The following is a 22,521-nucleotide window of genomic DNA, read 5'->3' as shown; positions in this document are numbered from 1 at the left end:
CATTCAGCCAACGTAGTAGCCCTTGGTTTAAAAGATGTCCAAAAAAGTGTTGTGATATTATACATTTCATTTTATTCATGATTCCCTTCAACCACAACCCATGGTGAGGCTGCTGACTTTTCATAGAAAATATCTTGATGCAGAAGCTGCACAAAAGCTGTCAGAAGGGCCTGTTTCTGGATCGAGTGTTAATCAGTCCCAGGACAGAGAAGGCGCTTGCTGCTGCTGTGACCAAACTGATGGCCCCGATGGCCCTTGTCGCCTGTCAACACAAGAAGGAAAGCAAAAGGAGTTTAAAAATATAAGTACTGTAATTTTCATACTATTAGGCACACCTGACTATAAGCCGCCACCCACCAAATTTGACACAAAAACAGCATTTGTTCATAGATAAGCTGCACTTGACTATAAGTCACAGCTGTTCTCATTGTATAATGGGATACTTACACCATAAGATATTAAGCGATAACACTTTTTTGACAGCGGCATCATAAAATTGTCATGAGACCAAATGAACCACCATGAAGCTTGGATCCAATTGGCCGCAAAGCTTCATTTCTTCAAGAAGCTTCATTTGACCATCACTGTTCCGTTGGGGTAGACAGTCAACCACTGATGCCACCTGCTGTCAACACTATTGTTGTCCAACCTGCCTCCTAGCATGCATTGCAGCACTAGAGCTGTAAATAACAATCAAAGTTCATGTTCTGTGCTAATTATTTCTTCAATTACTGTTCCAATTGTTTAATTAATTGCTAGTTATGGTATCCAACACTTTATTTGACAGTGGTGCCATAAGACTGTCATAAGGCCATCATAATTATGACATGACACTGCCATGAGCATTAATGAATGCTTATGACAGATGTCATTTTGAATGGATGTACTGTAAAAGATCTGAGCTGGACCTAAATGGAGTTAGTGACATAATTTACCGGATGACACTTAATGGCTTCTGTCGTAAGCATTCATTAATGCCCATGATAGTGTCATAGCATTATTATGACAGTCTTATGGCAGTCTTATGACGCCACTGTCGAATAAAGTGTTACCTATTAACCCAAATAAATAAACAAATAAAATGCACTAGATTATAAGCCGCCGGATTCAAAATGCGGGAAAAAAGTAGCGGCTTATAGTCCGAAAATTACGGTAAAAATTATGATAATGGTAAATAATAATAATAATAGCTTCATTGACAAATTTTTGTGGGTTTCTCTTCTGTGTAAAATCATTACTGACACAAACAAAGAGAAACCCAGCAATTCTATGTATTTGCCTTTAGAGGGATGAACCTAGTTTAGTAACAGTAATAATAAGTTAGAGTATAAAACCACCTGCTCAGACACCCCTTCTCCGTAGCGCAGCAAGGTGACAAAGTGCTCGCAGTTACTCCCCAGTAGGTCATAGCACACCTCCTGGCCAATCAGGATTTGCGCTCGCTGGATGATCTCATAGACAGGCAGGGGCGTGTGGTTGTGGTCGTACTTATTGTTGACACGGTACGAATCACTTCCCACCACCTCCTTCAGAAGTTGCATGCGCACCACTGCCTTCCGGCTGAAGACAGACTTTACACTGGACATGGCGGCAGCCTGGCTCTCATCTGGAGACAAGCATTAAGGAACGATGAGATTAGGGCATTGTTCAGTTTGGAGCACAGACTAAAGGTCCAGGGTCCAGATCTGACCCGCGACATTATTGTGTATGGTCTACAAAACCAAATCATGTGCATTAATTTCACGCTCTTGCTAAAATACTAACATTTCGGATTGTCATTGCTCTAAAAAACATTGAGCTTTGTGAGTTTTTGTTGTTACCAATATCATAACGTACATGACAGTATGTACAGTACATGACAATCAGTGGTGGGCCATGTTTCTGGCACTCAACCTTCCTTCAGCAAGTAATTGACCTCTTAATGTAACTAGTATCCTGTCACAATTATAGAACAGTCACAGTAGAAAAGACCTAGCACAAAACTAACGTACAAAATGTACAAATACTGTTTTCTTTGCAGTTTTACTGTTTTACACACAAGCACGTACATGCATACTATAGTATGCATGTACGTGCTTACATGTACATGTAATCAGCACATGCCTATAGGCATGTGCTGATTACATGTTTCAAGATATACCATGGTATGAAAACGTCACGGTTTCAAAACCGCAAAAATTTTCTGTCATACCGTCCTTTAGGTATTAGCTATTTTTTATGCCCCAAAAATGCAGGGAGAAATCCCTCGCTTGGTTGTTGCTCAGTGTCAGTGAGTCAGCTGTGATACACAATGGCTGGAGGAGGTGAAAATCCTGAATTATTTTCCCCCATCAAAGAAAACGAAACCACTGGTATGGGAATATTTTGTTTACAGAAAAGTTACGGACGGCTGAGACTTAGAGGAAGCGGGCCAACTGACATGTAAACCATGTTTGCAGAGGGCGGCTGCCGAGGAGGCAATACCTCCATTATGATTTCGCATTTATACAAAATTAAAGGTTAGTAAACACTGTCATGAACATTTCCCACCAGCTACGATAGTTAACCCCAGCGTGTTTATAATGGTGGTAAAACATGTTTTTTTTCTCTCTCTGGCAACTGTCTGTGTTGAGAAAGAGAGTGTGTGTATAATGTAAACATGATACGAGTCTTACAAATGTGCTTTTTATATATATGTGCTTTTATATATATACAGTGCCTTGCAAAAGTATTCGGCCCCCTTGAACCTTGCAACCTTTCGCCACATTTCAGGCTTCAAACATAAAGATATAAAATATAAATTTTTTGTCAAGAATCAACAACAAGTGGGACACAATCGTGAAGTGGAACAAAATTTATTGGATAATTTAAACTTTTTTAACAAATAAAAAACTGAAAAGTGGGGCGTGCAATATTATTCGGCCCCCTTGCGTTAATACTTTGTAGCGCCACCTTTTGCTCCAATTACAGCTGCAAGTCGCTTGGGGTATGTTTCTATCAGTTTTGCACATCGAGAGACTGACATTCTTGCCCATTCTTCCTTGCAAAACAGCTCGAGCTCAGTGAGGTTGGATGGAGAGTGTTTGTGAACAGCAGTCTTCAGCTCTTTCCACAGATTCTCGATTGGATTCAGGTCTGGACTTTGACTTGGCCATTCTAACACCTGGATACGTTTATTTTTGAACCATTCCATTGTAGATTTGGCTTTATGTTTTGGATCATTGTCCTGTTGGAAGATAAATCTCCGTCCCAGTCTCAGATCTTGTGCAGATACCAACAGGTTTTCTTCCAGAATGTTCCTGTATTTGTCTGCATCCATCTTCCCGTCAATTTGAACCATCTTCCCTGTCCCTGCTGAAGAAAAGCAGGCCCAAACCATGATGCTGCCACCACCATGTTTGACAGTGGGGATGGTGTGTTCAGGGTTATGAGCTGTGTTGCTTTTACGCCAAACATATCGTTTTGCATTGTGGCCAAAAAGTTCAATTTTGGTTTCATCTGACCAGAGCACCTTCTTCCACATGTTTGGTGTGTCTCCCAGGTGGCTTGTGGCAAACTTTAAACGAGACTTTTATGGATATCTTTGAGAAATGGCTTTCTTCTTGCCACTCTTCCATAAAGGCCAGATTTGTGCAGTGTACGACAGATTGTTGTCCTATGGACAGACTCTCCCACCTCAGCTGTAGATCTCTGCAGTTCATCCAGAGTGATCATGGGCCTCTTGGCTGCATCTCTGATCAGTTTTCTCCTTGTTTGAGAAGAAAGTTTGGAAGGACGGCCGGGTCTTGGTAGATTTGCAGTGGTCTGATGCTCCTTCCATTTCAATATGATGGCTTGCACAGTGCTCCTTGAGATGTTTAAAGCTTGGGAAATCTTTTTGTATCCAAATCCGGCTTTAAACTTCTCCACAACAGTATCTCGGACCTGCCTGGTGTGTTCCTTGGTTTTCATAATGCTCTCTGCACTTTAAACAGAACCCTGAGACTATCACAGAGCAGGTGCATTTATACGGAGACTTGATTACACACAGGTGGATTCTATTTATCATCATCGGTCATTTAGGACAACATTGGATCATTCAGAGATCCTCACTGAACTTCTGGAGTGAGTTTGCTGCACTAAAGGTAAAGGGGCCGAATAATATTGCACGCCCCTCTTTTCAGTGTTTCATTTGTTAAAAAAGTTTAAATTATCCAATAAATGTTGTTCCACTTCACGATTGTGTCCCACTTGTTGTTGATTCTTGACAAATAAATTAAATTTCATATCTTTATGTTTGAAGCCTGAAATGCGGCGAAAGGTTACAAGATTCAAGGGGGCCGAATACTTTTGCAAGGCACTGTATATACAGTATATATATATATAATTTTAACTTAACATTATACTTATGTTCTTCTAATTATATGTTTTGAAAAGTAAAAATCCTGTTCAGTGGAAAAAAAGTACAGCAAAAAAATACAGTAAATTCTTGTGTAAAGTAAACATTGTGCAAGTTTAAAATGTGAAATTCCAATAGTATTGTTTCATTTTATTTTTTTTTACTTTTGTACTTTGCGACACAAATACATTTACTTTTTTACTTTTGTTTGAGTACAAAATGCTGTACACTAACACAATGCGCACAATTGTGAAAACATCCTGTACTTTGTAAAGGCTAGATTCTTATTCTAAATTGAATTAAACTGTTAATAATTTTGTGCTTGTTCAGTGTATGTGGTTTAATACTGGCACTGACCAACAGGCGTCAAGTTGATGATATAACCATCTCCCAGGTAGAGCGCCCAATGCTGATAGGCTGGCCTGAAGATCTCAATGAGGTCCCCAGGCTGGGGGTCGCCAGAGGGGTCAGCAGGGTCATTAGAGGCCATCTACACACACAATTAAGACAGTTGACCTGAAAGAGCAATATCCAATCATTTGATGTTATTAATATCTTTTCAAATACAGGTGAATCTTAGTAAATTCTAATACTGTGTAAAATGTATTTCTATAGTTTGATAAAAAGGACAAAACTTGTGTGTTATGCAGATTCACGAGTAGTTTCATGACTTTAGTTATGTAGTCTACTGGCAGTATGGCCCAGGGATGCCTGCCATACTACTTGTGCTGGGTTTTTGGGACCAGCATTTGTTAAATCCATACCAAAAAAAAAAAAAAAAAAACTGGAAATGTGGGCTTCCCCATGATTTTTCTTTTTTAATTTATGTATGCAAGATTGCCTTTCTGTGGTGAAATAGTGAAAATTTGCATTTCTATGCTATTTTTTGGTGTTTCGAATTAATATTCCGCACTACATTGAGGCCTACAGAGCTCAAACCCATCTAAAAATACTCCCAGACACATAAAGTACAACTATGTAAAATTTTGACAAAATCCGTCCAGCTGTTTCTGAGTCCAGAGGGAACAAACACATACATACACAAACAGACAAAGTTCTATTTCTAAGTTTGATCATTAAAGATAATAGCATCACATTCACGATTACAAGAAAAAAAGAATACTGCACTGTTTTTTTTTCTGTTTACATTTTTGATAAAGGGAACATTTGAAATTGCACTACAAATTGGAGAATTAAAAGGAATTGAAACACTTCTGAAAAGTATTCCTATGTTGAATGAATTGTATTTTTACATTGTGTCTAAGGGCCTTAATATTTCACACCAATTTCAACTTACACTAGAGCTTTGTTGTTGTTTATCCATCCCATAACATGCTTCCACAAGTTCTAATGAAGAAAAAGAACAGACAGATGGTGAATTGATTGCTACAGATACACCTCATAAAAATATTTTTTAATCTTACAAGTTTATCATATTATTTCAAAAAGTACTGTGATAAAGTCCACTATCAAATGTGTAGTTTTAGCAACGCTATATAGACCGGATATAAAAATTCAACACAACCCTCCCTGTTCAAATGCATCAAATGAGACAATGATCAATTATTTTGATACAGATGCTTTTTAAGGGGGAACTAGAAATGAAATTCTTGTTCCACAAGTAGGCACACATTGGTGATGAGCAATGTTGCATTTGCAAGACAGCATACTCAGTCCTTTCTGTTTTTTTATTTAATTTTTTTTTAATTTAAAAAAAAAAAAATCTGCAAAATTTCTTTTCCCCATAAAAATGCAGTATTTAACGGAAACTCGCAATACCTTTAATTACCACAATACTTCAACACAGGTGTCTATCAAGCCTGAATCCTTAAGTGAAAGATCTGTTTTCTGGTTAAAAAGCTTATGCTTAAAAAGCTTATGCTAAGACAGGAGGTACCATTATGATTATTGGGGGTGGAGGGTATGTATTGATACTATGATGACTCAAATACTAAAAACAAATACACTACTATTTCTTCAGTTGACCCAAGACTGTTGACCTTTAAGAAATAGTGGATAGAGAATGCTAGATTGGCTGCACGCCATGTAAAGGTCATTCGTACATACTCACTGCACAATACCACACTGCTCTCACGCACACAAACAGACAGACACAATACGCACACCTTTTGCTGCCACAAAAGCACTGACACAATGGGGAAGTCGACAGAAAAATACTTTGAGCCCATTTTATGTTACGTGAAAAACACTTGCACTTGAAAAAAAAACAGTGAACTTCATCTTACTGACACCTTTTTAGGGAAATGGAGACAATAATAATAAATATGATACGATGAGGACATGATGAAAGGAGAAAGGCTTGTTATTTTAAATAACACTGATGTCAGTGCATAATAGTGTAATTTGTAAATTATAATTCCTATCACAACAGGTAAATAAAAGGAAAACATTTAAATATAAATTCCAACTCTCAATGCTGGAGTTTCCCAAATGTGGGCTCAAATTGTGCCAGTCCTTGTTGGGTCGCCTATTGGGCACATTTTATCTTGCAAAATAAATTTAGATTATTAATATTATCATTATTATTGTTATCAAACAAGTTAATGTATGTGGTTTTCTATACAATTGATTCAAATAATTTAAGTCCATTGACCTGTATACATTTGGGAAATCCTGCCCTTAAAAGTAGAACACAGAGACATAGAAGAAAACAAAAGGAGCAATACTTACTCAAACACAAGCAGTTTTTTCTTTCTCACCATTTTAATTCTCCATAATACGTCCACGGATTATCATAAAATAAAATCAAGCAGTCAGAGAAAACTAAGAGAGATTAATTCCTTGTTTCTGTGATGACAAATTTGAGGTTTACGCAAAGTTCCAAAGCCAAACCAGAAGCTGGAGGTCGCTGTGCATGCGTTCAATGTCTCTGGCTGGTGATAGTTGTGAGCTAAGGATCTACACACTCACAAACACACACGCAAACAAAACACATACACACGGGCAAAAAGAGGCGTTTCCTGTCCTGCATTGTCCTGTCCACTTGCTGCTGCATTAGCCCTAACATTAAAAGAAAATGGGCTCGGTAATTTTCTGATGTCTTCAATTGTAATTCAAGTATACATATATATATATATATATATATATATATATATATATATATATATATATATATATATATATATATATATAATTATTTATTATTTTATAAAAAATAAAAATAATAAATAAATAAATTTAAAAATATATATATTTATATTTATATATATATATACAGTGGGGAGAACAAGTATTTGATACACTGCCGATTTTGCTGGTTTTCCCACTTGCAAGCCATGTAGAGGTCTGTCATTTGTATGATAAGTTCTCTTCAACTGTGAGGGACAGAATCTAATACAAAAATCCAGAAAATCACATTGTATAATTTTTAAATAATAAATTTGTATTTAACTGCATGAAATAAGTATTTGATACATTACCAACTAGTAAATATTTCGGCTCTTAGTTCTTTTTTAAGAACCCCTCCTGTTCTCCACTCATTACCGGAAGTAACTGCACCTGTTTGAACTTGTTACCTGTATAAAAGACACCTGTTCACATGCTCATACAAACAAACTCCAACCTCTCCATAATGGCCAAGACCAAAGAGCTGTGTAAGGACATCAGGGATAAAATAATAGACCTGCACAAGGCTGGGATGGGCTACAGGAAAATAAGCAAGCAGCTTGGTGAGAAGGTAACAACTGTTGGAGCAATTATTAGAAAATGGAAGAAGTACAAGTTGACGGTCAAGCTGCCTCATTCTGGGGCTCCATGCAAGATCTCACCTCGTGGGGCATCACTGATCATGAGGAAGGTGAGGGATCAGCCCAGAACTACACGGCAGGACCTGGTCAATGACCTGAAGAGAGCTGGAACCACAGTCTCGAAGAAAACATCGGAAACACATTACGCCGTCATGGATTAAAATCCTACAGCGCACGCAAGGTCCGGCTGCTGAAGCCAGTGCATGTCCAGACACGTCTGAAGTTTGCCACTGACCATCTGGATGTTTCAGAGGAGCAATGGGAGAAGGTCATGTGGTCGGATGAGACCAAAATTTAACTTTTTGGTCTAAACTCGGAACATCGTGTTTGGAGGAAAAAGAAGGATGAGTACAACCCCAAGAACACCATCCCAACCGTGAAACATGGAGGAGGAAACATCATTTTTTGGGGCTGCTTCTCTGCCAAGGGTATAGGACGACTGCACCGTATTGAGGGGAGGATGGATGGGGCTATGTATCGCCAGAGCTTGGCTGAAAACCTCCTTCCTTCAGTGAGAGCCCTGAAGATGGGTCGTGGCTGGGCCTTCCAGCATGACAACGACCCAAAGCACACAGCCAAGGCAACTAAAGAGTGGCTACGTAAGAAGCATCTTAAGGTCCTGGAGTTGCCTAGCCAGTCACCAAATCTGAACCCGATAGAAAATCTACGGAGGGAGCTGAAAGTCCGTGTTGCCCGGCAGCAGCCCCGAAACCTAAAGGCTCTGGAGAAGATCTGCATGGAGGAGTGGGCCAAAATCCCTGCTGCAGTGTGTGCAAATCTAGTCAAGGACTACAGGAAACGTTTGGTATCTGTAAAAGCAAACAAAGCTTTCTGTACTAAATATTAAGTTCGATTTTCGTGATGTATCAAATACTTATGTCATGCAATTAAATGCAAATTTATTATTTAAAAAATCATAAAACGTGATTTTCTGTTTTTTTGTATTAGATTCCGTCCCTCACAGTAGAAGAGAACTTATGATACAAATTACAGACCTCTACATGCTTTGCAAGTGGGAAAACCAGCAAAATCGGCAGTGTATCAAACTTTTTTGTTGTTGTAGCCTTTAATTTTCTTCATTCATTTATAATAATAGTAATAAAAATGATAAAAATTTTGCTATACCATTGCTGGAATCAATTCCACCTAAATTGTTTTGATATTTCAGGGGCATTTAATTGGGTCTTTCTGTCTGATGGGATTCACGCATTACTAGGTGCAATTAGACACACTCAAGTAGAGATTATGATTAGCGATCAAGCAGCATAGAACAGGATGCCAACATATCCACACTCACAAAGGCTTCACACAAATACTGGGTTCTACACCTCACATGGCTGATTTGCGTACACTCCCCCCCCCCCCCCATCACTTATCTTTCAGACCCCCCCCCCCTTTCTCCTTGGTCATCAGCCCCCCCATATGGTGTCAACCGGAAATACAATTAGCTAATGACAGCACATACAAATTCATAGTTAGTATAGGCGTTCAGTGTATTTCTTGTTGTTGTTTGTGCTTCTTCTGTCTCTCTGTCCTATTCTCTTTTTTTCGGTCCGCCCATAACCCCTTCCTGTTCGCTGCTTTCTACTAATAAACAAGGCACGTTGAATAATCATAATGGGAGTATGTCATACTCCCATGTGATACATTTAAACTGTTCAGACCAATCGGACAACTGAAAACTATGTAAACTGTTACGCAGAAGGGAACTTTCCAATGTTGTGGAGGAAAGCTTTCACGTTTGTGTTAGCATTAGCACAGAAAATCGACTTTTCCATTGAAATGCAAGATGATTTAGGTTTTTCTTTCACAACTACTTTTCCAGAGAATGTTTAGATTTCCTTGTGTCATGTCTCGTAATTCATGTTAATATTTGTTTTGTGTTTGTTCATGTTGGATTTACTGCTTTTATTTTGGTAGTGGCGTTCCTCCTTGCTTCACCGTTACTTCCTGCCCTTCCCAGTCAGGCTGATCATTCCCACCTGTGACCCTGTGTATAAATAGTCTGCGTGTCCGCTTGTCCTTTGTCACTTCGTCTGGTATCCTGCCACGTTCTATGTCACCACCTCCTGCAAGCCTTTTTTGACCAAGATTTATTTTTGGATTAATTGCCTTTTCGTTACTTTGTTGACTTTGCTCAGTTTTTTGGTGTCAGACAAGTGCTGTGATTTTTTTGTTGTCTCATTTTTAAAACCTTACGGACGGACAGAAAAATAAATCTTTTTGTTTCAATGGACCAGTTGTGCATTTGGGTCCTTAGTCCATGTTTGTCACCTTGATTCACTTACCCGTGGTAATATATTAGATTTATTTATATTAGATATACATTTATGGAGCGCTTTTACAGATGCTCAAAGACGTTTTACAGTTAAAACAAAAGCAGCAAACAACTTGAGCAGAACAATAGAGAAAAAGAATTATAAATTAAAAGCCAGTTTGAAAAGGTGAGTTTTTAGCAATGTTTTGAAAGGAGAAAGGTCTGAACAGTTGCGGATGGATTTAGGGAGTGAGTTCCAAAGGGAGGGGGCAGCAACAGGGAAGGCTCTGTCCCCCAAGTTCGGTGTTTTAATTGTGGGGGCAGTATGACTGTGTTTCCATTAGACTAGCGGAGGTGATGGAAGGGCGTGTGGGGACAGAGAAGGTCTGTGAGGTAAGGAGGAGCCAAGTTATTTAGTGGTTTGTATGTGAGAAGGATGATTAAACTATCCTGTGTGTAATGGGAAGCCAGTGCAGTTTGTGGAGGACGGGGGTTAAGTGATTCCTATAGGAGCTACGGGTAAAAAGGTGTGCAGCGGAGTTGGATATATTGTAGTTTATTGAGGAGTTTGGATGTAGAACCGGAAAGAATGCTGTTACAGTATTAATGTCTGGAGGTGATGACCGCATAGATAAGGGTTTCTACAGCAGAGATGAGGGAATGGCAAAGACGGGCTATGTTCTTGAGGTGAAAGAAGGCAGTTCTGGTGATATGGTTGATGTGCTGGTCGAAACTTAGTTTATTGTCTAAAATTATTCCTAGTTTGTGGGAGTGTGTTGAAAGAGACAGGGTGCAGTTGTTGAAGGTGAGGGGAAAATATTTGTGTTTGATGTGGGCTGCAGGGCCTATGATGATTATGTCCGATTTGTTACTGTTAAGTTGAAAATAGTTTGCTTGCATCCAAGATTTAATTTCACTGACACAATTGTGAAGTGTAGATCCAGTGCTGTGCGAGATGTTTTTTTGTGGAAATGTAAATTTGGATGTCGTCTGCGTAACAGTGAAATTACAGTCCAAATATTAAAGATAATGTATAACAATAACAACTCATTACCCTTTGATGAAGAAAACCATATTTTTATTGAACAATTGGTGAGATTGGTGTCATGGTTCAATGTATACACCTAACATTTTATACCAGTAGATCAGTAGGCTGTGATGGTTGCACGAATCGGTCCGAAAAGGGCTATTTCCCCAAGGACCAAGAGCAGCAGAAAAAATGGATGGCAATGATCAGCCGTTAAAACATAAATTTGAAAGGCTTTTTTTTGCGTTTTGCTATATTTTGCTAAAATAGCACCTCCGCGACCCTCGTGAGGAATAAGCGGCATGGAAAATGAATGAATGAATGAATGAATAATGTCAAACATTTTAAAGAATACAGGTTGTCATTCATTAATGTGGGACTCTTTGATGAGGGTGATACCCTCAAAGCTGACAAAATTGAGCTAATAAGCACATGAAAGCTGGTCGTCTACCAATACTCACAAATACAGATAAGTGTATGCGTCACAAAGGGCCTTTGAAAGAGTTGACAATTTTAAAAGAGGTAGTGACTTCATCAAATTATCCCTGGCGATTCCTTCCCAGCAAGCGGAGTCAGCTTAAAAAGTAAATTGCTTGTCAACTAAGATAAAATATATAATTACGCTATGAACATACATATAAGGCTCCACATATACATTTTAAAGTGCCTCTGATAAAATACAGATGAAAATTCAAAAGAGGTAGTTTTTTTTTATCAATTTACCTCCGAATATACTTGACAATCAGCCATTCAAATGAATGGGGTCCAACCTCAGCGATATTTGGAACTATTCAACACTCCTTACCCAGAAGTACCCGGAAGTGAAATCGTCTAATGGATCTCTGTGAGAGTGTCGCTGTCGCATCCAATGTGAGTAGTACGGACAGGGCATGAGTCAATTAAATTGTGCTACAACTGGAAATGTTTTACTTGATGTGACCAAATGGACAGAATATGTTAAGCCTGTAAGAAATGATTTTGATTAAAATATGCTCATACATAATGATTTCTTTCATGTAAATAGTATGGCGATGTAATAGGTTCCCTGCTCCTCGGTTTTGTTTTTATTTTTTTGTTGTTAAAAAATTTCATTTTGTTTTCAAAAAAGGAAAAACAACAGAAAACTGTCAAATCTTTTCGTATTGTATTTTGAAAGAACAATGTGCTTCTCAATAAAAACAGTGAATAAATTGTGCTTGCATGCAGGGCTGTCAACAGACTTGCAGGGGCCCGGGGACAAAAGACCATTGTAGGGTCCCCCCACCCCACCCCTACTTATAACGCTTTGCAAGCAACGACAGTGTAAATTTTCAAATTACCGTATTTCATTTGAGATGGACAATTAAATTTAATTGACCATAATGTGATGTGACACAATATAAACAAACAATTTCCATCCATTCTCCCTCCCATGTAGGCTACATTACAATAAAACTGAGAGTGCTATGCCTGCCTGCTAAGCAACAAAACAGTATAACTAAACATCGTGAGCCTGCCCTCTCCACATCCCTGAAGTTATCAAGCCCTCAAACAGTGATACGCCTAGATTTTTTTTTACAGCAAAGTCATTTATAACATCAGTGAAATCCAGTTTTTGAGCAAGGTCACGCTCAATGGAGAGCATGGCTAGGTAGTTAAGCCGGCCCTTTGATATGGTGGAGCATAGGTAGTTTTTTATTTTCATTTTACTGAATCTCGCTCTCCTCCAGCTAGAGTCACTGGCAAAGACAAGAATATATGTAGCCGGACCAGAGTCTGTTCAGCCTCGCGCACCTGCTCCCCACAGACTGACATATATCCCTGATCTCCCATCACCTTCTCTCTCCTGGGCTCAACGCGAGCAGCATGTCTTGTCATACCGCAGCTAAATAGGTTACAAGTCAAATCGGGCTTTGGTCTCGGTGATCGCGAATCTAAACGCTCAGTGTTCGCAGTTCTTGTTCACTTACCGACATCACCGTCCACAGCCACCTCTAGGCCCAATTATCTGGCTTCTTGTCCCCCTTTTAAAAACCAGCATTTTTTGTCGTAAACCTGTATGATCTTCATCTCTTTTTTTTTCTTATCTGCGCACCAGATTTATGAAAACTCGCCATGTTTAGAGAGAGAATTCTGGTCCAACTAAATGCATTTAATAAAGTAGTTGTGAGAACACGTGTCATAACAAAACACGATAAATGAGAATGATAAATTATTTTTCTTATTTTTTTAAGTTTCTAAATTTATTTATATAAATATCTATACTTAGATATATCGATATATATTTTGTATTTTTGAGTATCCAGGTGAGCATGTTTTATTGTGAATATTTGTGTTCCTTGTTTCCTGTGAACGTATACATTGATGACACATGATGCCACCAGAAGGTTAACCAGGCTGCAGGCATGAAAATGGGTCAGGGGTTAAAAAGGTGAGAAAGGTGTGGAGGAAATATGTTCCGGCGTTCTGCCAAAATGTCCTCCGTCGGCTAAACGTCCTACATGTGGCGAATTTGACAATTTTAATTTTTCACATAAGACTTAATATTCGAGGTAGCGGGGGTTTAATTAGTTGAAGGAGTTGATTTCAACCACCATTGACTCGCGCTAGCTTAGCATCTCCGGAGCCCTGAAACTAACAAATAACTGCCAAACTGCACAGAATTTGTTCAAATCAACTCCAACGACTAATTAACTCAACTCAAAGATTAATCCTAATGTAAAAAATTCTAAACTTTCCCTTTAAAATAAAGACCACTGAATATGGCCATTAAAATGTTGTTTATAGAAGTTTTAGAGCAATAAAACAAACAACAAAAATGAATGAAATGAACAAGAATCCTTCAAAGTATTTCATAATAGGTCCAAATTATTTTTCGAACAGATCATGTGACTATAGCACCTTAGAGACAGCCATTTGCATTGCTTAGCCAAAACTACAGCTGAGGAGGCAAGATGGATATTTAGAATTTCTTTAAACCTAAGCTTTCAAAACCTTCAACAACAACTGAGCTTGAACCGAGGATTGAGCACGAGCAGTATCAAAAAGTCCTGGCTGTCGTGTTACCTGTTGTGCTGTAATTCCAATTGGTGCTTGAAAAGGATGCTTATAGCGGTCGACAGTCTTTTTGAGCCAGCGCAAAGTTCACAGCGCACGGAGATATTTTGGTCATCTTTATTGGACAAAAATGTGAAGTAATGGCTGTGTTTCCAGTGTGCAAATGCAGCCATTTGTAGTATAACTCCCATTCTACATACATTATGGGGCAATAACAAAATAGTAACGCACAGGCATCAAGGAAAGTAATTTTAATCAGATTACTTATTTAGAAAAATGAACGCGTTAGATTGTTCTTTACTGAAAGACAGTAATCAGATTACAGTTACGCATTACTCACATAACGCTTTACTGACAACACTGCATTTATATTACCATTAAATACACTAGCTTGACGCTACCTTAACGGGAGCTATTCTTTCACTGGACGCTCTGGCAGTGTTCAACGCAAGCTGCAACGAACGGCAGTAACTTTGTCATACCGCAAAATATGAAAACGATCCATTACTCACCAAATTCAATATGCTGGCATATGCATTCATCTAAAAAAAATTGGGAGTGAGACCTCACCTTGTCCAGCGAACGTGAATTTGTGCTTAGGACAAGATCATCTGTCGCTATTAGCGATCTTTGAAGCGGTTTTTTTCCTCCCCGCATACAAACTTGTGACGGGATCTGTCGTTCACTTGAGGAAACGAATCCATTTCAGTTCGTTCAGTAAAAAGACTCGTTCAAACATATCGTTCAACAAATCATTCACCCCCCTTATCTCCCTCCCCGCCCAAATGAATCGTTCAGTTAGTGAACGGGAAGTGACGTTGCCGAACGAATCACCAAAGACCGCTTCGCAGTATAGACCATACTCACGTGACGTCACAGCCACGCCCCCGCGCCATGTTGTCCGTATACTCGTCATGTTAATGCATTAGCGCTTCGTAAATTCCTCCTATTATGGCGCGTTTTTCTGCTCGCTAACATTAATAATCAAAATGGTGAAGTCGTGTGTGACGGTCGGTTGCAAAAACAGAGAAGATAGACGGAAAGACTTGAAGTTTTACTGTATTCCGAGAGACCCGGAGAGAAGAGCGAGATTGACTGCTGCAGTTCGACGAGAAAACTGGGCTCCAAACGACTACCACTGTACACGTATCAGCTCTTGCTGTGTAAAATAATCTTCTTAAGGGATGTCACCTTTTACATACCTAGTCTGTGTGGTCCACGGTAAATTTATTCCTGAGAGTCAAAGAAGAATGAAAGATTCCCATTGGATTCCATAGAAAATGCATGTGGGTCATTTTTGACCAACTTGTGGAAGCTTAGGCCAGGGTACTAATACAAAAATGACAATTCCTTCAAATTTATAAAAAGTTCATCAAAAATTTGAATGGCATTATATCAAGAACATGTTTTTTGAGGAATACCTGAAATATGAATCGATAACAATTTTTCATTCTGAAGATATTTCAAGAAAACAACCTCACTGGCTCATTTTTGACCAACTTATGCATCTAAGGGTTAATTCAACTTTAAAGAAAGCACCTCGCTAATAAATGCTCGACAGTTTAGCAATTAGCATCCTGCTCTCATCGAGTTCTACAAACAAATGAGCAGTTAGATCCCAGTCCAAATGGATTAGACGTCCATCCGCTGGGCCCGTTTACCTTCTCACCAATGGTGTATTGCTTCCCCAGGCGGCGATGGTTGACCTCTCAGGTGAGGTCAACCACCCAAACTTTTTCCTGTGAGGGCCACATAACCCTTCCCTTCTCTGATGAGGGGCCGGGGTCAGTTTGTAACAGAAAAAGTGTGACGATTGCAGGAGTGCCTAATTGTAAAAATGTATTGTTTTTCAGAAAGCCACAATCAAATAACCCTTTCTGGATTCTTCACGGAACAAAAGTAAATAGGATAAAAATAATAGAATTAGGGCTGTCAAACGATTAAAATTTTTAATCGAGTTAATCACAGCTTAAAAATTAATTAATTGTAATTAATCGCAATTCAAACCATCTCTAAAATATGCCTTATTTTTCTGTAAATTATTGTTGGAATGGAAAGATAAGACACAAGACGGATATATACATTAAACATACTGTACATAAGTACTGTATTTGTTTATTATAACAATAAATCAACAAGATGGCATTAACATTAACATTCTGTTAAAGCGATCCATGGATAGAAAGACTTGTAGTTCTTAAAAGATAAATTTTAGTACACGTTATAGAATTTTTATATTACAACCCTTCTTAATGTTTTCGTTTTAATAAAATTTGTAAAATTTTCAATCAAAATATAAACTAGTAGCTCGCCATTGTTGATGTCAATAATTACACAATGCTCATGGTGCATAAAATCAGTTGCACCCAAGCGCCAGCAGAGAGAAACAAAAAACACAAGTAACAAGTGGACATGACACTCTGCTGTCATTTTAATCTGTTTGAGCGGGGCATGTGCGTTAATTGCATCAAATATTTTAACGTGATTAATGAAAAAATTAATTACCGCCCGTTAACGCGATAACTTTGACAGCCCTAAATATAATATAATATAATAATAACACTATTAATTAAATAGATAATACCCAAATAACCCTCTCTGGGTTCTTCACAGAAAAAAGCCAGGAAATAACTAACACTATTTTTAGCATTTTTTTTTTTGTTTTGTTCAGGGGGCAGGACCACGAACACGGCCCGCAGGCCGTAGTTTGGGGACCCCTGTTATACCCATTCACGACGCTAGATGACGCCAGATATCATTGAAGCGATGTTCTGTCATGACAGATCTCAGCTATTAGCTAGTTTGCATTATTTTATTGCAATGTTTTTCCTTATTCTGATTTGTTTCAAGAGTACAGTTACAGTTAGATTTCACTTTGATGGTTAATGCAGTTATTGCAATTTTGTGGTTTTATCACAATAGATTGTTTTATTTACATTTCAAAAACCAGAAGCCATTCATTTACGAATGTGATTGCACTTTAGTTGACATATTAAATGTTCAGATATTAAGATCAGGGGTGAAAGTGGGCCGGAACGGTCAGGAACGCAGTTCCGGTATAAGATTCAGGGCCGGAATGTAGTTCCGGTATAAGATTCAGGGCCGGAACGCTGTGCCGTTATACGGTCCTTTGATTCCGAAAATATGACGGCAACTGTCAAAACGCTATGTAACTATCTAACGCTATGTAAAAAACATATGCATTTTATCTCCAAGAAGAAAACAATCTACCAACATCCGATTTACATACACAAGTGTTCACAACAAGCATAATAAAGGGCTTGTGTAGCGTAAGCCGTTTCCACCGATGTTTATTACTTATTTTATTCCACGGACAGCATGGAGGTTTCCCCAGCTGCTGCAGTTTAATTGGCTGACGTACTGAAATGTGATCACCAGAGATAGTTAGCTCTGATTGGTTCAAATGTGAATGCTTTCTGAAACAGCAAAAACAAAAAAAAGTTTGTTGAATTGATGCAACAAAAAAAGGGCAATGCAACAGAAAATAGATCATTTTTTTAAGAGCAAGGCAAGAGTTAAGGAGGCTTATTTATCATATTTAGCTTTATTTGCTCTGATGGGGAGGTTCAGAACATCTTAGCTGTCAATGTGCACTTTGGACTTATATTTGTTCATTTATGTTAGGCTACTTATTCATTTCCTTATGATTTAAAAAAGTCACTTTGCGAAATCTTCAAAATATATTCCATTTCACGCATAATATAAGTAATTTGTACTTATTTTTCTGAATGTATGTTACTTACAGTTGTGGTCAAAAGTTTACATACACTTGTGAAGAACATAATGTCATGGCTCTCTTGAGTTTCCAGTTATTTCTACAACTCTGATTTTTCTCTGATAAAGTGATTGGAACAGATACTTCTTTGTCACAAAAAAACATTCATGAAGTTTGGTTCTTTTATGACTTTATTATGGGTGAACAGAAAAAAGTGATCAAATCTGCTGGGTCAAAAATATACATACAGCAGCGCTAATATTTGGTAACATGTACCTTGGCCATTTTCACTTCAATTAGGCGCTTTTTGGTAGCCATCCACAAGCTTCTGGCAAGCTTCTGGTTGAATCTTTGACCACTCCTCTTGACAGAATTGGTGCAGTGCAGTCAAATTTGATGGCTTTCTGACATGGACTTGTTTCTTCAGCATTGTCCACAAGTTCTCAATGGGACTTTGGGAAGGCCATTCGAAAACCTTAATTCTACCCTGATTTAGCCACTCCATTACCACTTTTGATGTGTGTTTGGGGTCATTGTCCTGTTGGAACACCCAACTGCCCCCAAGACCCAATCTTCAGGCTGATGACGTTTGGTTCATTCATTCATTCATTTTCCATGCCGCTTTTCCTCACGAGGGTCGCGGAGGTGCTGGAGCCTATCCCAGCTAACTACGGGCAGTAGGCAGGGGACACCCTGAACTGGCTGCCAGCCAATCGCAGGGCACATGGAGACACACAACCATTCACGCACACACTCATACCTACGGACAATTTAGAGTGTTCAATCAGCCTACCATGCATGTTTTTGGGATGTGGGAGGAAACCGGAGTTCCCGGAGGAAACCCACGCAGGCACGGAGAGAACATGCAAACTCCACACAGGAAGGCCGAAGCCCGGGATTGAACCCTTGATCTCAGAACTGTGAGGCAGACGTGCTAACCACTCAGCCACCGTGCCGCCGCATGACGTTAGGTTATCTTGAAGAATTTGAAGGTAATCCTCCTTCTTCATTATCCCATTTACTCTCTGTAAAGCACCAGTTCCATTGGCAGCAAAACAGCCCCACAGCATAATACTACCACCGTGCTTGACGGTAGGTATGGTGTACTTGGGGTTAAAGGCCTCACCTTTTCTCCTCCAAACATATTGCTGGGCATTGTGGCCAAACAGCTCGATTTTTGTTTCGTCTGACCACAGAACTTTCCTCCAGAAGGTCTTATCTTTGTCCATGTGATCAGCAGCAAACTTCAGTTGAGCCTTAAGGTGCCGCTTTTGGAGCAAGGGCTTCCTTCTTGCACGGCAGCCTCTCAGTCCCTGGAGATGCAAAACACGCTTGACTGTGGACACTGACACCTGTGTTCCAGCAGCTTCTAATTCTTGGCAGATATGCTTTTTGGTGATTCTCGGTTGAATCTTCACCCTCCTGACCAATTTTCTCTCAGCAGCAGGTGATAACTTGCGTTTTCCTCCTGATCGTGGCAGTGACAAAACAGTGCCATGCACTTTATACTTACAAACAATTGTTTGCACTGTTGCTCTTGGGACCTGCAGCTGCTTTGAAATGGCTCCAAGTGACTTTCCTGACTTGTTCAAGTCAATGATTCGCTTTTTCAGATCCATGTATGTATATTTTTGACCCAGCACAATTGATCACTTTTTCTGTTAACCCACAATAAAGTCATAAAAGAACCAAACTTCATGAATGTTTTTTGTGACAAAGAAGTATCTGTTCCAATCACTCTATCGGAGAAAAATCAGAGTTGTAGAAATAACTGGAAACTCAAGAGAGCCATGACATCATGTTCTTCACAAATGTATGTAAACTTTTGACCACAACTGTAGCTGGTTCCTATGTAAAAATGAAAAAAGGTTACAATAAAATTATTTTCATGGGAGAAAGTCATTTTTCGAAATGCTTGCTTCATATAAAGGAAATTTACAGTGGTTGTGATTTTTTTGGGGGGTGGGGGGTTTAAAAAATGTGCATCGGCTGCAAATAAAAATATTTTTTTAATGATAAGAGATAGAAAATACATACATTTTAATTAGAGTATAAATGCACAGAAGGATTAATGTTAAAAGTAGAAAAAGTTCAGGAAGGCACGTCTCTAAGCAGCTTTCTACTCGAGTTTTACAGGTTAGCAAGTTCACATGGTTTAATGTTATGCAAACGCTGATGCAGGCCAGAATTTCAGTTGCAAAATTAGTGGTGTGTTCCCCACTTTCACAACATTGACATCTTTTTACATTACTTAAAGTGGCTACTGCTGGCCAAAAAACCTTTTAATATCCCTCCTCTTCAAAGGGGCAGCATGTCAACATGTATTTCTGATTGTGTGAATGTGGGGGTTCTAGTCATCAGCCAATCAAACGTGCCTTTGAAGTGGAAAAAAATGGACCAGCACATCCAGCAAGTGAAAGGGGGCTAATGTACGTCCGAACATAATGTAGGGTCAACTCTATCCTTACAATTTATGGGAAGACAATCTAAATTACCTATACAACTGGACTCATTATATAATGCAAATAAGGTTGCTTAAAAGTTGGTTGGGACCATTTCAGCATCCCTAAAAGTTGGTGGTGTTATGTCCCTACCGTCGCTATGCAAACCTACGCCCATGGTTGGATAAAATCTTTGCTCTCTGATTGGCTATATTGCTTGCTATATTACCGTGGCCAGAACCGGAAATTATTTTTCGAAATTTCACGTGAATTTTGGGCCATCTAAAAGCATTTAATAAAGTGGTTGTGAGAACACGCAGTGTTGTTAATCTTACTGAAAAAAAGTAATTAACTATAGTTACAAATTACTTCTCCCAAAAAGTAATTGCGTTAGTAACTCAATTACCTGAATGTAAGAGTAATTAGTTACTTGGCAAAGTAATTGGTGATAATAATTATTTTTTTCCTCAAAAAAAAAAAAAAAAAAAAAAAAAAAAAAACATTGGCCACACTATGTGAAGTTTTTTTGTGGTTTTTGGTGCAATTGGCCCGAGCCCAATTCTTTACCCTAATTTACCCTTCACCCTGAATCAACTGTTAAAAGTTGTTAAAATTGCTCCCATTATTGCATTAGTTCCCTTCTCTCTACTTTCGACAAATGAAAGTTTTAAAACTATTTCATCATTTAAAGATAGATTCAAGTCAAGATTTTGCCGATTTAGAAGTACTTTAGATAAAAAGTTACTTAGGTTCGTTAGGAAGGTTCTCTACAACAGAGCCGTAATAAAAGGTCTACTGCTTTAAGATGGCGGCTGTTTACTAACGCGTCTAGTGCCGTGTCTGTCATTTTGCATCTAGTTATATCTATATACAGTATATGAAGCACGATAAATGAGACTGATAAATTATTTTTCTTATTTTTTTAAGTTTCTAAAATTATTTGTATAAATATCTATATTTAAATAGATATATCGATATATATTTTGTATTTTTGAGTATCAAGGTGAGCATGTTTTATTGTGAATATTTGTGTTCCTTGTTTCCTGTGAACGTATACATTGATGACACATGACGCCACCAGAAGGTTAACCAGGCTGACAGCGAATCATCGTTCACCGCACGCAGGGATTACCAGCATTGCTTTGGAGGAGCGACTTCTGCGTTTGTGTTATGAGAAGAGGACACTGGCTGTTTTAAGAATTTGGTAATGAAATAGTTTACTCAAGTTTGCTACGCTGAATGTTTTGATTGTATGCTTGCTTCTTTGCAGCTAGCTAATAGTTATCTAGCTAGCTAACCCAAGTACGAATGTGTCAACAGCTGAAGCACGTTTTTTATTGGTTTATAACATTGATTTACACGCAGTAGGAGTTTTGTCATTCGATTATTTGGTGTGGAATGATCGAGTTTACGCGTGCTGCTCTTGTTTACATTCATCGGGTCTCCATTTACAGAAAGAGAGCAATATAAAGTAACAGTTTGTTCGCTTTCTCAACATGTGGGTTAGCTTCATTCATGCACTCAAATGTGCTTCAAATGTTAATACTGGAGTACTCACATGGCACAATGGCTGTCATGTTGAAATCCAGTTTCACCGTTGTTGTGGACAGTACAGTAGTTACTTTGACCTTCTGTGACCACTGTGTATATTTTCAGTCGCCATGGCCGCGGCCCCCCTACTTCGACGCACCGACTCAGCCAGGGGGGACTTTTCCCCCTTGAAACACTTTGTGGTGGCCAAGAAGACCATAACTGATCTGTTTGAACAGCTTCTCAATTACGTGACAGAGACCTGCGAGTTTGTGGAGGGTATGATGGATTGTTTACCTATCCTTATACATCATCGTGTGTGTGTAAATTACAAATATAAAGCGATCAAATGAAAAAAAATTATATACAA

General features: G+C 38.7%; 2 protein-coding genes across 9 annotated transcripts in view; one reads left to right on the top strand and one right to left on the bottom strand.

Annotated features, from left to right (window-relative positions):
• Positions 1–32: 32 nt before the first annotated feature.
• On the bottom strand, positions 33–22,400 carry plaat1 (phospholipase A and acyltransferase 1). Of its 8 annotated transcripts, none has more exons than XM_057840527.1 (5): positions 22,180–22,400; positions 5,655–5,704; positions 4,715–4,847; positions 1,338–1,606; positions 33–262 (listed from the first exon to the last, which is right to left on the bottom strand). In XM_057840527.1, exons 2-5 carry the CDS (start codon positions 5,679–5,681, stop codon positions 161–163), a joined length of 531 nt encoding a protein of 176 aa, XP_057696510.1. In that variant the 5' UTR covers positions 5,682–5,704; positions 22,180–22,400; the 3' UTR covers positions 33–160. The 8 variants fall into 8 exon arrangements, with proteins under 8 accessions (XP_057696510.1, XP_057696513.1, XP_057696516.1 ...); XM_057840530.1 differs by having other exon boundaries at positions 4,715–4,873; positions 22,180–22,398; XM_057840533.1 differs by lacking the exon at positions 22,180–22,400 and adding an exon at positions 15,015–15,143 and having other exon boundaries at positions 4,715–4,873.
• The window catches only part of mfn1b (mitofusin 1b), a 29,426-nt gene continuing 19,162 nt past the window's right edge, over positions 12,258–22,521 (top strand). Inside the window, exons 1-3 of the mRNA XM_057840518.1 lie at positions 12,258–12,278; positions 21,703–21,825; positions 22,278–22,430. Coding sequence (XP_057696501.1) covers positions 22,283–22,430 — 148 coding nt within the window. The 5' untranslated portion in view covers positions 12,258–12,278; positions 21,703–21,825; positions 22,278–22,282. The remainder of the gene's footprint in view (positions 12,279–21,702; positions 21,826–22,277; positions 22,431–22,521) is intronic.

This window comes from Corythoichthys intestinalis, chromosome 7 (genome assembly GCF_030265065.1).
Source record: "Corythoichthys intestinalis isolate RoL2023-P3 chromosome 7, ASM3026506v1, whole genome shotgun sequence".
In the NCBI taxonomy this organism is placed as follows: domain Eukaryota; kingdom Metazoa; phylum Chordata; class Actinopteri; order Syngnathiformes; family Syngnathidae; genus Corythoichthys; species Corythoichthys intestinalis.
The sequence above is the reverse complement of the archived record's forward strand: the minus strand, read 5'-3'. Positions and strand labels throughout refer to the sequence as shown.

Coding starts and splice junctions, on each gene's coding strand:
- plaat1 (XM_057840527.1), bottom strand. CDS start 5,681: ATGGATAAACAACAACAAAGCTCTAGT. Junction 4,848..5,654: donor AACAACAACAAAGCTCTAGT/GTAAGTTGAAAT, acceptor TTGTGTGTGTAG/ATGGCCTCTAATGACCCTGC. Junction 1,607..4,714: donor CATCAACTTGACGCCTGTTG/GTCAGTGCCAGT, acceptor GCTTGTCTCCAG/ATGAGAGCCAGGCTGCCGCC.